We start from the raw sequence: 12,072 nt of genomic DNA, 5'->3' as shown, positions 1-12,072 counted from the left end.
AATCAGTAACTAATTACTGATTACTTCCCAAAAAAGTAATCCCGTTACTTTACTTATTACTTATTTTCGAAATTAATTAATTACTTAGTTACTTAGTTACTTTTTAAAAACGATTTACAACCTGAATAGGTGATACAGCGATAGATCTTAAATTATATGCACCATTCTCTGACTTGAATAAATTAGTTTAACATTTAAACCTATTTTCTGCACATTCCAGCACATAAAATAAAATATTTTTTGTGTTTACACTCACTCTTTCAAATAGATGCAAGTAAAACACAGCAGAAAATAAATAAAGTCAAAGACTAGTGGTCCTTTTGCTCTATTTTCACCTGTAAAGCAGGAGTGGGGTATGCGGAGGTTTACCCTGGTGCAGGTGTGCGGCAGCGGTCAGTGGAAGAATCCACGAGTTTCTCTGTGAATTTCCCATTACGTCGTTGCGCACTCGGTGCTTGCTTGGAAGTTTAGGGGTTTTTTTCGCTGTAAAAAGAAGTTTTCTTCCCACGCACAACGGACACTAATGTTTTTCTCACTTTTTATGGAATCAAACTCAGTAAGTAAGGTCAGTACTTTAAACGCTGCACGCTCATACTCTCTCCCGTACTCGATATATTATCCATTGTTGATCTGCACATAGCTGTTGTCACGAACGTCACACTCGCTTACGTCACTGTCATGAGACATTCTCGCAAAAAAATCACGGTTTTAGTAACTAAGCAACGCAGCGTTCCTACAGGAAAGTAACGGTAATCTACCGTTTTTGCGATAGTAATCCCTTACTTTACTCGTTACTTTAAAAAAGTCATCAGATTACAGCGTTACTGCCCATCTCTGGTGGTGGCCATTTAGAAGTCGGCCATCTTGGATCTTGGATACAACTTTTGTTTTTTCAATAGGAAGAGGGCCATTTGACACATCAAACTTATTGGTAATGTCACAAGAAAAACAATGGTGTGCTTGGTTTCAACGTAACTTTATTCTTTCATGAGTTATTTACTCATATTTCAAGTTTCTCACCACTTATAAAATGTGTTCAATGCTGCCCATTGTGCTGGATTGTCAATGCAACCCTCTTCTCCCACTCTTCACACACTGATAGCAACACCGCAGGAGAAATCCCAGCACAGGCATCCAGTATCCGTAGTTTCAGGTGCTGCACATCTCATATCTTCACACCATAGACAATTGCCTTCTGATGACCCCAAAGACAAAAGTCTCTTGGGGTCAGATTGGGAGACCTTGGGGGCCATTCAACCGGCCCACGGCGACCAATCCACTTTCCAGGAAACTGTTCATCTAGGAATGCTTGGACCTGGCACCCATAATGTGGTGGTGCACCATCTTGCTGGAAAAACTCAGAGAACGTGGCAGCTTCAGTGCATAAAGAGGGAAACACATCATCATGTAGCAATTTCAAATATCAAGTGGCCTTGAGGTTTCCATTGATGAAGAATGGACCCACTATCTTTGCTAATATGTTCAACTTATGCCACTCTCCAGTGACATGCGGCGAGTGCTACGCTGTGGGCTCTTGCTGAATGAAGCTAGGACAGCCACTGATGTTTCTTCATTAGTGACAGTTTTCTTGTGTCCACATTTTGACAAATCTAACACTGAACCAGTTTCACGAAACTTAGCAAGCAGTTTGCTAACTGTAGCATGGGAGATGGGTGGTCTCGTAGGGTGTCTTGCATTGTAATCTGCTGCAATGACCCGGTTACTGTGTTCACCAGATATTAACACAATTTCGATCCGCTCCTCACGTGTTAACCTCTTCGACATGTCAGTGGCTGTGAACAAAGAGAAACTTGTAAATAACTCATGAAAGAATAAAGTTATGTTGAAACCAAGCACACCATTGTTTTTCTTGTGACATTACCAATATGTTTGATGTGTCACATGGCCCTCGTCCTATTGAAAAAACAAAAGTTGTATCCAAGATGGCCGACTTCTAAATGGCCACCATGGTCACCACCCATCTTGAGGAGTTTGCCCCCTCACATATACTAATGTGCCACAAACAGGACTTTAATATCACCAACCATTCCCATTTTATTACGGTGTATCCATATAAATGGCCCACCCTGTAGATTAGAATTGGAGACACACTGTTTTATAGGTTGTGTGATGTTACAATTTTCTAACAGCACTAAGCATTATTTATATTATGCTTGGTTTATTATGCAAAACATATTTATTGGCAAATGTAAGGTAACATATGTTTATGTAAGGTATCTGTGACAGGCCAAATTAGCTGATAGCTCCCTGCAGGTAAATCAACCACTTTGAATGTTACGCTTGTTTCAATTAAACATCAGTTAAAAAACTGTCAGCTGGAAAGGACACTGAATTGGAAGGAAAAAAATGATTTTATTATATTAAAAATGTACCACAAACCACTGTTAAAAACACATCATTATGCATTAAACATGCTTAGTCAAAATGTCTATTCTGTCTTCAATTAACAGACTTTAACACATAAGGTCACTTATTACCACAAACTGCTAAAAACATTGTTTGCTACAGATTTACATGTTTTTGTTTATCGTGTAAAAGTAGAATGGACTTAAAACTTCAGAGACAGTAAAAGCAAGTTACTGTGAGCAAAAAACATTCAAACTTGGAATTGTGTGTGATTTTGTGCTCAACAGTCTATAGCCACGTAGTAGGACTGATCAAATGGGGCTAAATAAACACATACAATATAATCTATGAAAGTCCTTACTTATACCAATACAAACAGTAGCACAAAATACAAGACAGAAATACAATTTGGGGTTTTTGTTGTTGTTGTTTTTTTCTGCTAAAATATGAACAGCTAGGCAGTTTTATCTCTTTCAGTGTAAGTCACAGTAGATTTATCCAGCCGTTAACCCCAGAGTGACTCGATCCAGTCTCAGACAGGCGTACAGTCCTCACACATTTTTATTTCAGGTCCTGCGGTCGTAATCACTGACCATCTTCTTGATATGGTTCAGTTTGGACTTCAGATATTTACACCTGCGCTTCTTCACCTGATAATCTGAAGACTGTGGATAAAAAAGGTGAAGCTTGTAAATTATACATACAGCAGAAGGCACCTATATATCTTACGTCTATCCAACTATTTTCTTTTCCAATTCAGGATGGGTATGGGCAGGTGGGGGTGGGGCCTATTCCAGCTGTCATAGGGTAGAGGCAGTGTGCACCCTGGACAGATGACCAATCTGTCCAGAGAAAACTTTTTACAGTCACACGTATGGTCAGTTTAGAGAGTCACCATTTTGTCTATAACGTTTCTGCTATCCATTAGGGCTGCCACAAACGATTATTTTGATAGTCAACTAGTCGCTGATTATTTTTGTGAATAGTCGACTAATCAGATCATGCATCCATTGGACGTAAAACTTAGAGCTTATTGCACCAGCATGCATCTGCAATTATATAACTATTATTAGCTTACAGCTTTAAGTGTTTAAGGTATGTACTAACTAAAAATAAAGACAAGATGATGGTTTATTACATTTTAATGAAATTTCAGATTGTTTTGGTGGAGTTTAATAAACTCAGCCGTCTGCTCCTTGCTATCTAAAATATAACAGGACACCGAAGTATATTCACAAGCATCTCACACTTCTGATAATCAGTCGTCTGCTTGACGTTTATTCAGCTGTCTAAAAACTATAACTTTAATCTCAGCCAAACCGATTTACTCAGGAACAAATAAAATACTGAAAAAAGCCAAACAATAACATTTTTAAGTTATCTAAGTGTCTTATATATATCATGTTTAACCTGAGTAGCGAAAGACGGTGGTGGGTTTGAAAACGATTTGCCGGGAGTCCGGTGTTCTCACCGGCTCTAGTGAGCCTTGAACCCCGGCTAGCTATCAAGCTGGTGGGTAACAGACGTCTCCGAAAACGTCGGAGCGCTTTTGAAAATATGTGGTGTCTTGATAAACTGAGCAGATATTTGAAGTTTACACAGCTACATTCTCGCCTGAAAATATGTTAAAAGTTTATGTTGTGACCCAGAAAGAATAATAACAGTAATATTAAAACTAACTAGCTGCTGCCATTGTTGGAAACTGAGCTGGGCCGCGCTATGAATTCTGGGATAGGTTGGGCCACGAAGTATATGCCCGACCCATCCTTCAAATCTAGGGAAATAAAGGACGCATTTGTCGGCGGCATTTGTCAGAGTCTTCAAATTTGGACAGTCTTCGTCGTGTCGCTGTAACGTAATTGGCCTACTAATGCGGGCACAGGAGGATGCGGTTCCTGAATTTGGACACAGGTACGATACTGGACACTGCTTCTTCGGAGTTTAACGACAGCTGGCATCCTTGTACACGCAGTGCTGCCATCTTCTGTTTCAGTCCATTATTACACTCATAAATCCTACTACTTATTCCTGCGTCTTTAGGGATCTTATAAAGCTTCAAACGACGCGATTTTGATAGTTGACGTAATCGTGACTAGTCGACTAATCATGGCAGCCCTACTATGCATCAGCGCTGAGTTATTACAAGAATGTGTCTACAGCTGATATGGATTCTAACAAGACACCAGCATGATAAATTAGTGTCCAGTCACATGTATCACAGTGACAGGACATAGATAAAAAATAAATGAAAACTGACAAGTATAGATTAAATATTCCCCACATACCTTTTTCATATTCTTTATCTTGTTGTACTCATCCAAAGCATCCTGTTGAAAGGGCAGACAAACATTTCAAGTTTAGTCAGATTACTAAAGTCTCACATTTAACTTTCATTGATTGGGTGACAGGTGGTAGAGCGGGCGTCTACCAACTGGAAGGCTCGGCCTCTTGTCTCTCCTTCCATGTGTTGAAGCATCCTTGATACTGATACAAAATACTTGCACCCGATGCATTTATCGGAGTGCGAGTGTGTGAATTTTAGATAAAAGTACTGCATGACTGTGTGTGTGTGTGTGTGTGTGTGTAACACCATGGACATCATGGGTAAATGAAACTTGCAGTAGAAAATGCTTTGAGTGCTAAAAACTGAGAAAAATGGTGCTACATAAGTAGCAGTCAATTTATTACTGATTTATTACTTTTTCTTTTTTGTTTAGAAAAGCTTTAATTTAGTGAAAAAGCACTTTTTCATCATCACGCATCCAATATCCAACATTTATCCATCAGCAACTTGGGTTTTCAGATTATCAATGTCAGAAGCAAGGCTGGACTGGGACAAAAAGTCGGCCCGGGCATTTTGACTAGAGACCGGCCCACCAGGATAAAGATTGAAAATGTGACGTCATTCAGGGGTAAAACCGCAAAGGATTCTGGGAACTTGTGGCAAGAGGTACTAGCGCACGCAGGCTTTCAATTGAACTCAGTTACACAGCGATAAAAAGAAACACAAAAAATGGCAAGAAGCTGTTGTATTATTAACTGCAATAGCCGGTCGCATGACAGCCACGGGAAGCCGATCGTTTTTGTTTTTTTTTATCGGATTACGTCGTTGAAGAGAAATTTTTTAAACCATGTTTCCGAAGTAAGAGCCGACGGATGGTCTGGATATACCAAATATAACGTCCCAGAACACTCCAGCTCACAGGTTAGTCTGCTCCAAGCATTCCCACAAAGGTCAGAGTTTTGTAGTAGTTAATACGTCATTTTTCTTAACATAATTGGTGATATAGGTTACAAGCAAGTCTGGCGCTGAACAGAAATTGTCGCGCTATGCTCCTTTGTTTATTGTGCATAAATAGTAAATTGTCCTGACACAATATTGTGTTTCGCTTCTGTTATTACCATGGTACATTGACAAAAACATACTTTTATTCACAGGATAAAACAGTTGTTTTGTATCACTAATTGCCCAGTACGATTACAGCATACAGTATTATTGTCACTGCTACATTTCTGTAATGAACCAGAAATTATTTCCACTACTAATTAATTACCGTTGAGCTCAAAGGTCCTATTAATAAACTGTTAACGAATGTGTATTTATGAAGACGATTTGTGAGACTGGTAAACTTACCTTTGTTCGTACGATGGTCTTTCGTTCTACACGGTGCATTTCAAGGTCCTGCACCCATCCGTCGGTAAACTGTACCTGGGCTTGTTGCAGTGACCTGAAGTTACTAAACTTCATGAGTGTATGCACTCACTCCAAGAACCGTATAATTATAAATATGAGCGTGGTGAAAGTTGGGCAGCACGCTGACGTCTTTTGTCCCTCTGTGTGCTCGTAAGGGTAACCCTTTCACACCTTTGATTTTTTCCTCGTATCTTTTCTTTGTCTTTTCGTCGAGTCTGTCTTTGTACGGACCGGCATTGTTCTACTTTTGTTTTGTACATTCCTTTTTTGTGCGGCAAAGAAAAAACAAGAAGGCATTGGAACCGGAGAATGAACGTTTTGTGGTGCTGCAAATGCTTGCATTTGATGCGGTACTTGGATTGTTTCGCCACGAGTTCCCGGCCTGCAATGCGCGAAAAATCACGTGATTGCTAAACAAGGGGGCGGGTGCATTCGGCCTCCTCGGCTGTAATTGGTCCAGCCCAGAGTCGATCATGACCAATTGGCCAATCCAACACCTTTCATTATATATACCCTTCCTAAAAAAATAATAATAAAAAAAAAATCCATCGGCCCATAAAAATAAAAAATTGCCAGCGGCCCACCGGGCAAATGCCCGGTATGCCCGATGGCCAGTCCAGCTATGGTCAGAAGTACTAGAAATATTTTAAAATCTCACCAGGTACTGTGGGCTTCCCTCCTCCAGTTCATCCAGCTCTCTGTCCACTGCTGAAAGGCTCTGGTTAATTGCATCAAGCTCTGCCTGCAGATCTTTGTACTCCTGATGGTCGTGGTCAAATTCACGCTTGTAGTCATTGCGCTCTTGCTCATTTGCAATTGGAGGAAATTCACTGGAGGAAGGAAATGGGAAGAAAGAGAAGAGAAAAGAATGAAAATAATTATAATAATATTAGAAGTTCATATGTGAAAACATTCTTAAAAAATTAAAAGAAAAAAGAAAAAAAGACCGATATATGATAGACTTGACTTGAGGGGTAATAATGTTTCAAAGATGATCAGTTCCAGCGGTCTGGTTATGAGGATTAAAACTTATGTCTTACCTGTCAAAGTCGTTGTCATCCAGCTCGTCTCCAGACGAGTTGTAATCTGTGTCGTAGTCCTGTCCGTCTATGTGGCGAGGCCGACCTGGTCGTCTCGTTCTGGAATATCCGGCTGAACTTGCCACTTCTGAGATACTGCTGTAGGGAGGCCTGCTTTGCAATGGCAGTTCCTGGACAACAGGCCTGTGTGACAATAATAACAATAATTACTTTAGAAAATCGATGTCAAAGGTTAGTACATTAATAGAAGATTTTGACTATGGAAGATTTTAATGTAAGACGAGTGTCAGGAAACTTCTACTAATGTAGGAGGAAGTAAAACACCGCCATAAATAACCTGCAAATTCATACTGTATGAGACAACCTTTAATAACCTCCTAATTCCTTATAGCTTGGTGTGTTACCTCATCAATACCAGGCCAGCACTGACATGTTTTCTTCATATTCTGTATAATAATATAATAATCAGCTCATTCTGCTTAGGTCTGGGTCATGAGAAAAAATTTCAATCAGTTTCGAGGAGCAAAACAAGGTTGCATAAACAAGGCTCAAGCTGAGTCTGCAATACACTGCAGCAGACCAATGTCATACAGATTGTACTGATAGCACTGTGACCCAGGAGCAGGGCCAGTTTCCCCACAGACGTCTACACAACTGGAAATCTTTTGGAACCAGAGGAATCATAATTGCAGGCCGTTATGAAGAAAGCAGGTTTCCTGCTTTCTTCCTCACTGGCTTCACTTTTCAAACCCAGACATTATGTCCATTTTTTATATACTCTACGGTTATATGCAGTAACCGCAGTGACTGCTAGCATGGCTGCAAACACATGGATAATTAGACTCCCAGAATCAAGACTTCAGTACTGATTCTGGGAGGAAAACTGTGATGCGTATCTGTGACATCTCAGTGGTCTTAGGGTGCTGTCCTCAGTCTTACAAAATGAGATTCAGTGTTGAATTAGGATTGAGAAATAAACACCTGCACTTGTATCAGGGCGCATACTCACTGAGGGCTGTAGCTGTATGGTGGTTTGTCGTAGTTTGTGCTTTCATCATCCAGATGACTCCTCGAGCTCCTTAGTTTTTCTGGGTAGTCTGAAATGGGAACTTCTCCAGGCACAGCAGACACATGGTTCACCTTCACAAAAATGTAAACAAATTAGCAACATATTTTTAAATAATATATAAAACCCATATCCAAAACTTTTACTGCACATCAGTAAGTAGCTACTTTCATGCTTGATTTGGCACATTTACGCCAGATGCTTTTCCTCATGTGACCCCAAAGGGGACTAGTGTCTCTGGCAGGAAAGCAGCAACCTTTCATTTGTCAAGTGAATGTGTAAAGGTTACAGTGCCAACATCTAGCCAAAACTCACTGGTCATTTGCAAGTTTGAGCAAAATCATTAACTATTAAACCTCATCACTTTTTCCATTCACCAGCTAGCTTTAGTTTAGCCAACTATTCATTTTCTTCTTTCAGATACTTTCTCTCACCATTTGATATGCATTTTAGTTAGCTAAATCAAACTATATATCACAAATGAGATACACTTTAACTGTCTACATGTACTGTGTGTGCTGCATTCACACTGCCTCAGCACTTTCAGGCAGGTTCCCATAAGCTCCAGTAAAGTAAATACTTTCTAAGAATCAACTTGTTTATGTGGAGTTACGCATGGGCTAACTGATGACTTTTTCCTTTCTTTCGTTCTTTTTTTTAATAAATACAATTCAAAGTACCAGTAGAACCTGCTTTTCCTGTTCACTACTGTAAAGTGAAGTGTACAGCAAGGACTTGGCTGTGGTGAATATCATCACGACTTTCAAAATGACTCACTGTCTCGTTGCTACTCACTAGAATATATTGCTAAACCCCAATGAAACTCGTTTTACATCATTCATTGTGAAATGTAAATACCTTTGTTTTAATGCTTGAACATAGTAACAATAATAAGCTCTGGTTCATGTTGTGTAAATTCCTTCCTTACTTCATGACATGCCAGCATGTGACTAAAGACATGCCAGAGTGAGACTGAAACTGTTATCTGAGAGCACGCCACACCTTGAAACCAAAAATACAGTGCTAGACAGAAAGAGCTCATTGGTCGACATTTCACCTTCTCTGCTGATAAACAAGTGACTACCATCAAACTGGTTTTACCAGTCCTCTACTGCTGCATGACATCAGATCACAAAGACAGTTCTGGGCTATAACTTCTCTTCTCAGAAAATGGCAAAAATGCTCCAATCCTTTATCATATTTATCATATGTGTTCATATGTGATACCACAAAACAATCATTGTAAACTAAATGCTTTGGACTGCTGGGTGGAATTAACACTAAACATAAAGGCCTAACAATGGATCTTAAGAAATTGAACTGATTACTCAATGAAAAATAATGAAATAAAGGCTTCAAATGCGCTGTCCTTGTCAAAAAAATAGCTGTTTTTACGTCATTGGAAATGAATTGTTTTGTTTTTTTATGTCATTGCAATAACAAATGTTTTTGCGAAAATGTATCTTTACAAAAGCCCATATAAAGCTGTCACTCACCCATGCCTCTACATCCTGAGGTGGTGCCAAGTCATCAATGACTTTCACTTTCTTCCACAAAATGTTGCTTTTGCCAAAATTTTGGATTTTCTGCCGCGTCTTCAGTGCAAAAACCAGCATGATAAGCAGAGCTGCTGTCACCAGGAAGCCAAACACAACGGCAATGGCCTGGAATGGGAAATAAACCACCACATTAGAAACAGAAAAAAGTTAAAGACAGAAATGGACATAAATCAAATCTGTGCCCTCACCTCTTGTGGCTCAAATACACAGTAACGGTAAAGGTATTCATTAACAAATAGTGCTGAGGACTGCGGTTGTTGGTAGGGAGCACACAATGCAGTAAGGGTGTTGCCTTGAAGCGTTCCATATGACTGTGCTGATGGGTTCACTGCCACCAAGTATACTATGGTGGCTATAAGCATAAACAGGGCTAGGATGGCAGAGATGATCACCACAGCCAGGTAGAACCTCCTGCTCTCTGATAGGCTTTGACGGGATACAATGACGATGAAGACCGTGAGTACGAAGATGAACACAATGGCTGACATGGCGATCATAAACCCTTTGCCTGAACGTGGTTCAACATAACTATAACCATATCCTCCATATCCATAGCCACCGCCATAGCCGCCGCCAAAGCCACCGCTATAGCCGCCACCATAGCCGCCACCATATCCGCCACCATAGCCGCCACCATAGCCGCCACCATAGCCACCAATGCCTCCAAAACCAGACAATGCTCCCCGAGAGTCATAAGCCAGTGTGGAGGCAACGCAAGCAAATATAAGCAAGCACAAAAAAGTGCAAATGACAGCCATGATTTTGAGGATGCCTGGTGGAGACGTCAAGCGGTAGAAATGCTGGAACTCATCATCTGGGTAGTAAGAATAGGCAGGCTGCGGAACGATTTTACTGTGTAGGGGGGAGAGACAAAAGAGACAGTGTTTATGGTGAGATATATATATATTATATATACACACATATATATAGTGATAGTGATTATTTAATAAGATAAACAACATTTCTACCAAGATTTGTCAAAGTTAATTAGTTTGTAAATATTTTTAATTATATACCTTTTTTATTTGCATGTAAGGTAAATTAAAGCTACAACAAAAATCTTAACAAAACTGATTTCAACCCAAAATAAAGACAAACTAAAAAAAATGACAAAGTCAGAAAGAAAAACGTAAATACTCTATATTATCATCTTGAACATTCTGATGAACACTTACAATACAAAATGATCAGCAGTAGAAATATTAATCGTAAAACACTCACTGGTCATCATCTGCCTCGTAAGGAGGAGGGCTTCCTACGGGACTGGAAGACATAACTTCTGATCCACTTGGTGCTGATCTGTAAAAAACAAGAATATTTATGGTTAAAGCAGATCTCATTTAGGGTTCATAAGTGTTGTCATAGCTATTAAGTATCATCATTGTTAAATGGTGATAACTGAAGTCTTCCTAAGGTCCATGGATCTGCTGACTTTATTATGACATTCACCAAGAAAAAAAAAGGCAGCATTTCAACTAAAAAGTGGAACAGAACATTTCTTTTATTTACAATGATTGACTCTATTAATTACTCTGCTGCAAACACCTACATAGTAAGATATTTGTAAGACATTTTCAGAGACTTGTTCCCCACAGCATAACCGTGCTAGTATGCAGCGATAAAAACCCAAGATTACAATTGCTAGCATGACAATCCTCCTAGCAATTTTGCTTCATAGAAGAGATAATAGGGTTAATAGGATAATTGATTTGAGTATCCAACGACACACTTATCTTTAGATCGTTATTTTAAAATGAAAGAAGCCTCTGCTGATAGTCCCACAATTTCAAATCGATACACTAACCTGCTACTTTGTAAGAGTCCTCAGCTGAAACAGCTCAAGTGAAACTGCGACTTCCAATAAAAACATCCTGACCACACCTAGACAGGTTCGTCTCTCGCTCGGTAACAGCACGCCCCGCCTCACAATCACATGTCACATTACAGAACATGAGCGGAAGTCAGCCTTTTCCCTCTGAATTAAAAAACAAAACGTTTCTATAAATACTTTAAGTTGGTTGTGCATGTCTCTTACAAATGTTAAACCAATGTATTTTAACAAACGTGTCCAACAACTTACGTGCAAACCTATTTCGCCTGGCAAAGAAGGAAACTAATATGAGTGACATTATAAAGAAGTTCGCCAATCTTTGAGTGTCACTCCAACAAACGTATCCCTCGTACACAAGTAAGCAAGAGAAGACTAATTAACACGAACTGAATAAAATGACAAGAAACAAATTTGAATGTATTCTGAGCTTTGATTTTCTGTTAATGTTCGCACATAACCCAGTGCAAAATGTTTTTAATAATGGTAAATGGACTGGTTCTTATATAGCGCTTTTC

General features: G+C 39.5%; 1 protein-coding gene across 1 annotated transcript; it reads right to left on the bottom strand.

The window, feature by feature from the left end:
• Nucleotides 1-2,353: 2,353 nt before the first annotated feature.
• oclna (occludin a) lies at nucleotides 2,354-11,614 on the bottom strand. Its single transcript, XM_085464423.1, has 9 exons — nucleotides 11,531-11,614; nucleotides 10,948-11,025; nucleotides 9,915-10,578; nucleotides 9,664-9,831; nucleotides 8,111-8,241; nucleotides 7,102-7,284; nucleotides 6,720-6,891; nucleotides 4,653-4,694; nucleotides 2,354-3,032 (listed from the first exon to the last, which is right to left on the bottom strand). The coding sequence occupies exons 2-9, from the start codon at nucleotides 10,998-11,000 to the stop codon at nucleotides 2,934-2,936; spliced, it is 1,512 nt and encodes a 503-aa protein (XP_085320549.1). The 5' UTR covers nucleotides 11,001-11,025; nucleotides 11,531-11,614; the 3' UTR covers nucleotides 2,354-2,933.
• Nucleotides 11,615-12,072: the final 458 nt, after the last annotated feature.

The sequence above is a fragment of the Copadichromis virginalis genome, linkage group LG7 (genome assembly GCF_057382275.1).
Source record: "Copadichromis virginalis isolate Kocher_CV1m ecotype Utaka linkage group LG7, C_Virginalis_male_GT1.1, whole genome shotgun sequence".
Lineage (NCBI taxonomy): Eukaryota > Metazoa > Chordata > Actinopteri > Cichliformes > Cichlidae > Copadichromis > Copadichromis virginalis.
The sequence above is the reverse complement of the archived record's forward strand: the minus strand, read 5'-3'. Positions and strand labels throughout refer to the sequence as shown.